At 49.1% G+C, this 4,862-nt stretch overlaps 1 protein-coding gene across 1 annotated transcript in view; it reads right to left on the bottom strand.

The window, feature by feature from the left end:
* Positions 1 to 311: 311 nt before the first annotated feature.
* The window catches only part of LOC127922332 (trinucleotide repeat-containing gene 18 protein-like), an 18,489-nt gene continuing 13,938 nt past the window's right edge, over positions 312 to 4,862 (bottom strand). The window contains exons 7-8 of the mRNA XM_052506065.1: positions 3,184 to 3,523; positions 312 to 928 (exon numbers count right to left, since the gene is read on the bottom strand). Coding sequence (XP_052362025.1) covers positions 780 to 928; positions 3,184 to 3,523 — 489 coding nt within the window. The 3' untranslated portion in view covers positions 312 to 779. The remainder of the gene's footprint in view (positions 929 to 3,183; positions 3,524 to 4,862) is intronic.

The raw sequence follows: 4,862 nt of genomic DNA, 5'->3' as shown, positions 1-4,862 counted from the left end.
TCACCTTGGCTGTCTCCTGTGTTGTGTCGGTGCTGTTGGAGCTCCAGGTCGGCCAGCTCGCTGAGCAGCTCCATGCCGTGGTGGGGGTGGCTGGGGCAGGGATGGGTGTCACAGGCCTGGGGCTGGAGGGTGCTGGAGGCCAGCATGGGAAACGGAGGGACGTCGGCACAGAAGGCTGCAGCGATCAGCAGCTCTAGGCTCCAGTAACTAGGCACAATGGGTTTCAGGGGGTGGAGAGGGTGATGATAGACTGGCTGGGGCACAGAGAGGGAGAGGAGGGGAGAGGCACACCAACTCTACTGAGTGGTTGTCATCATTAGGAGTACTCTCCTCCTCTCCTCCCTCCTCTTCCTCCTCAGTATTTGCCTCCTGGTGGGGTTGGGCAGTGCAGGGAGGGTCCAGGTCGATGATGGTGGAGTCCTGCTCCTCCTGTTCTCCTGCCACCTCCTGCTGCTGTCCTCTCTCCACCTTGCACTTTTCCTCCTCCTGCTCCTCCAGGGTGGAGGTGGGGTCATCTCTGTGGTTCTCCTCCTCAGAGAGGGGGATAGGGATGGAACAGGAGGCGGTGTCACACACACGGCTCTCCGTAGGAGGACACACTGACACCTCCTCCTCCTGCTCCTCCCTATGCTCCTGATCTGGAGGTCCACAGCTGCCTGCTGCTTCTCTGGCTTCCACCTCCTCTCTCTGCACCTCCTCTTCCTTTTGCCCCTCCTCTTCCTCCTCCACGTCCTGGTGTGGGAGGGGCCTCACCATGGCCTGACACTCTAGCTCCGCCCCTAGGCTGGAGAGAGGCTGGGGAGCATTCTCAGCAGGCTCCGCCTGAACCGCCTCAGGTCAGCTGGCTCGGCCAATCGGACATCGTGGGGCGATGTGCAGCTCCTGTAACCCATGGCGATGGCAGGGTAGGTGTATCCAGGAGGCAAGTCTATAAAAACATAGGAAAGAGAAAAGGCAGGTTTAAAAGAGAAATAAGTAATAAGTAAAAAAGCTTCACAACAAAGGGCAAAAACATTTCTCAAAAGCCAGATGATCGTCCCTACGACTCTTTTTCTCTCTCTCTCCTGTGAAGTGTGGTCAGAGGCTGTTCAAAAGGCCTAACCCTGAGGACCCGCCCTGAATAGAACTCACTCCAGGGTCATGAGAGGGTAGAGAGGCACAGGAAGAGGAAATTACGTAGGTGGCACTGCGCCTTGATCTCACAACACACAGGAAGGGGAGTGAACCGTGTGCGTGTGCGTATACATGTGTGGACGTGTTATTCAGCGTAGGTGTGTGTGTTAGCTTGCTATTTGAAGTGTAGGAGGTTTCGTTTATCAAAGGTGGCCTGCCACTTTTATATCTTCTGGCGTGGAATGGCATAGCAAGGCAGTTAGCGAGGCGTTAATGGTGATGAAGAGGGTGTGGGCCTGGGGGGGCGGAGCCTCCAAGGCTCTGAGCGAGGTGTTTCTCAGTCATTACCGAGGTGACAGTGCTGAGAGAGAGACCAACCGGGCCGGCAGCCATTTTATGTGTTTACTTCTCCAGCTCAGAGCTGCTTTATGTGTCAATCCCAGGGCTCGCCAGCCAACCCCAGCCACTCACACACGATGCGTCACAAATGGCACTCTATTCTTTATTTAGTGCACTACTTTTGACCAAGGTCTAGGGAATAGGGTGACATTTGGGACACAGGCACAGGCAAGAGCCAAAGAAGCAGAACAATATCATTAAGGACCCCATAGGCTGTGGCAGTTACTAGATGATGATTTGTAGTGCTATGTCCTCTGTTGCTGGATGATGATTTGTAGTGCTATATCCTCTGTTGCTGGATGATGATTCGTAGTGCTATGTCCTCTGTTGCTGGATGATGATTTGTAGTGCTATGTCCTCTGTTGCTGGATGAAGATTTGTAGTGCTATGTCCTCTGTTGCTGGATGAAGATTTGTAGTGCTATGTCCTCTGTTGCTGGATGATGATTTGTAGTGCTATGTCCTCTGTTGCTGGATGATGATTTGTAGTGCTATGTCCTCTGTTGCTGGATGATGATTTGTAGTGCTATGTCCTCTGTTGCTGGATGATGATTTGTAGTGCTATGTCCTCTGTTGCTGGATGATGATTTGTAGTGCTATGTCCTCTGTTGCTGGATGAAGATTTGTAGTGCTATGTCCTCTGTTGCTGGATGATGATTTGTAGTGCTATGTCCTCTGTTGCTGGATGAAGATTTGTAGTGCTATGTCCTCTGTTGCTGGATGATGATTTGTAGTGCTATATCCTCTGTTGCTGGATGATGATTTGTAGTGCTATGTCCTCTGTTGCTGGATGATGATTTGTAGTGCTATGTCCTCTGTTGCTGGATGATGATTTGTAGTGCTATATCCTCTGTTGCTGGATGATGATTTGTAGTGCTATGTCCTCTGTTGCTGGATGATGATTTGTAGTGCTATATCCTCTGTTGCTGGATGATGATTTGTAGTGCTATGTCCTCTGTTGCTGGATGATGATTTGTAGTGCTATGTCCTCTGTTGCTGGATGATGATTTGTAGTGCTATATCCTCTGTTGCTGGATGATGATTTGTAGTGCTATGTCCTCTGTTGCTGGATGATGATTTGTATTGCTATATCCTCTGTTGCTGTGTCAGACCTATCAGTCATTTACAGTTTTCCCAGATAGACTTTGAAGGCCAGGGTTGTTAGTGTAGAATCCTTGACAGCTGAATGAGCTGTGTGTGTCTAACTGTCTTGTATATCCCTCTTAACAGTCTATTTTCATCATACATATTTCTCATATGACCCTCAGAGAGGTTCTAAAATATCACTTAGGCTGCGTTTACACAGGCAGCCCAATTCTGATTTAATGTGAAAAGATCTGATGTGATTGGGTAAAAGACCAATTAGTGGAAAAAATATCGGAATTGGGCTGCCTGTGTAAACGCAACCTCAGTGAAATGTTAGTGTGAATATTGGAATGTAACCTGGGGATGTGTCCCAATAGTTTCTCCAATATCCTGAAGAGAGCACCTGTTCACTTCTTCCACAAATGTAGAACCCTTAGGTTGGTGGAGGCATGAGCTCGTGGGGTTATTTAATACCCTTCATTGCCTTTCAAATCAGTGAAGGGAATTGAACAAGTGCACACTTTGGGAGGAAGGAGAGATATTTGGGACATAGTCAGATGTGGATGGACAGTGTGAGTTCCCTTACCAGGCTCCAGGGATTGTGGGTAATCCTGCAGGGGCTGTCCCTCTCCTCTCTTGTCCTGGGTCTCCGCCCCTTTTGGCAGCTGTGGGGGGGCGGGACTGATTTCCGGAGACCGAGGGGCGGCGGCTGCAGGGCTAGGGGCGGGGCAGGGGGTGGATGGGGTGCTCTTAGGGTGGGGGCGCAGGGTGGGGGACTGGGACTGGCAGCAGGGGGACAGGTGAGCAGTGCAGGCCCCCTGGGTGGGGGTGTTTCTGTGGTAGGAGGAGTAGGGTTTGGAAGGTTTAGATCCTGGTGGCTCAGAGAGCAGCTCCTCCAGCTCCACTGACTCTGGTCTCTTCTGCACCTACCCACAGAGGGACGAAAACACACAAACACCACGTAGAACATAGAGCAGGTGATTTACGTGTGAACAGAACGTTCCATTTACATGGGACTTTACTGTACGTGGCTCTGTCAATGTTGACAGTTCTCAAAGTCCCTTTGGATAAAAGTGTCAACATTGACCGACATAATAAATGATGTGGCCCATTGCAGGACTCAAAGCCACAACCCTGGTGTTGGCAGCACTAGCTGTTCCACTGATCCATTGGAGTAAACCATGCACAACTCCCACAATGAGACTGAATGGAGCGATAGCCTAAAGTAGAGCATCCCATAATAACCAAAGACAAGCCCCAGAGAACATGCCCTACACTCTTAGAAAAAAGGATTCGGCTGTCCCCATAGGAGAACCCTATTTGGTTCCAGGTAGAACTCTTTTGGGTTCCATGTAGAACCTTCTGGGGAAAGGGTTCTTTCTACCTGGAACCAAAAAGTGTTCTTCAATGGGTTATCTTATGGGGACAGCAAAATATTCTAGATAGCACCTGTTTTTCTATGAGTGTCGTGTCTACATTCTAGATGATGTAACCAAATATTGAGCGATCTGCTGATTGACCAAGAGGCTTCGTCAGTATTGGTATTGTGTGTGAAAGGTGGTAAAATCCAGGTAACTTTCCCAGAATGCCCTGCTTTCCCAGAAATCCTGGTTGGAGGATTCATGGATTTCCTCCTTATTTCGTTGTAATTCATCTATGCATGGTCACTTTAACTCTACCGACATGTACATATTACCTCCATTAGCCCGACTAACCGGTGCCCCCTCACACTCTGCACCGGTACCACCTGTCACTGTCATTTTACCTATCTACTGTTTACCTAAAGCCTATTTTTTACTTAAAAAATGCACTGTTGGTTAAGGCTTGTAAGTAAGCATGGCTAGGGTTTGTAAGTAAGCAAGGTCTACTACAACTGTTGTATTTGGCGCACGTGACAAATAAACTTGGATTTGATTTGAATTCCAGGACCCTTCCTACCAGGGTTTCTAGAAAACCAGGGAATCTCTGGGAAAGTTCGGGGATTTTGCAACCCTAGGAGTGTGGAACCTGTGTTCAGCTGAGCCAGGCATTCATTCAACCTGGGTATATTGACTCTTACTGTGTGCAATGACAAACCAGGCAGTTTGCACCACCATCCATACTGAGCCCAAACTATTCCAGAGGGAGAGTCAGCAAATCCTGGGATAATATTGGGCTATGAAGCTAAGAATAGGTACTGTACTGTACATGCTGTGGCCCAATGCTGTTTGTGTGTGGGGAAGTACTGTACTGTACATGCTGTGGCCCAATGCTGTTTGTGTGTGG

This window comes from Oncorhynchus keta, unplaced genomic scaffold (genome assembly GCF_023373465.1).
Source record: "Oncorhynchus keta strain PuntledgeMale-10-30-2019 unplaced genomic scaffold, Oket_V2 Un_contig_25337_pilon_pilon, whole genome shotgun sequence".
NCBI lineage: Eukaryota > Metazoa > Chordata > Actinopteri > Salmoniformes > Salmonidae > Oncorhynchus > Oncorhynchus keta.
Note: the sequence above shows the minus strand (reverse complement) of the source record. Positions and strands in the feature narration are given on the sequence as shown.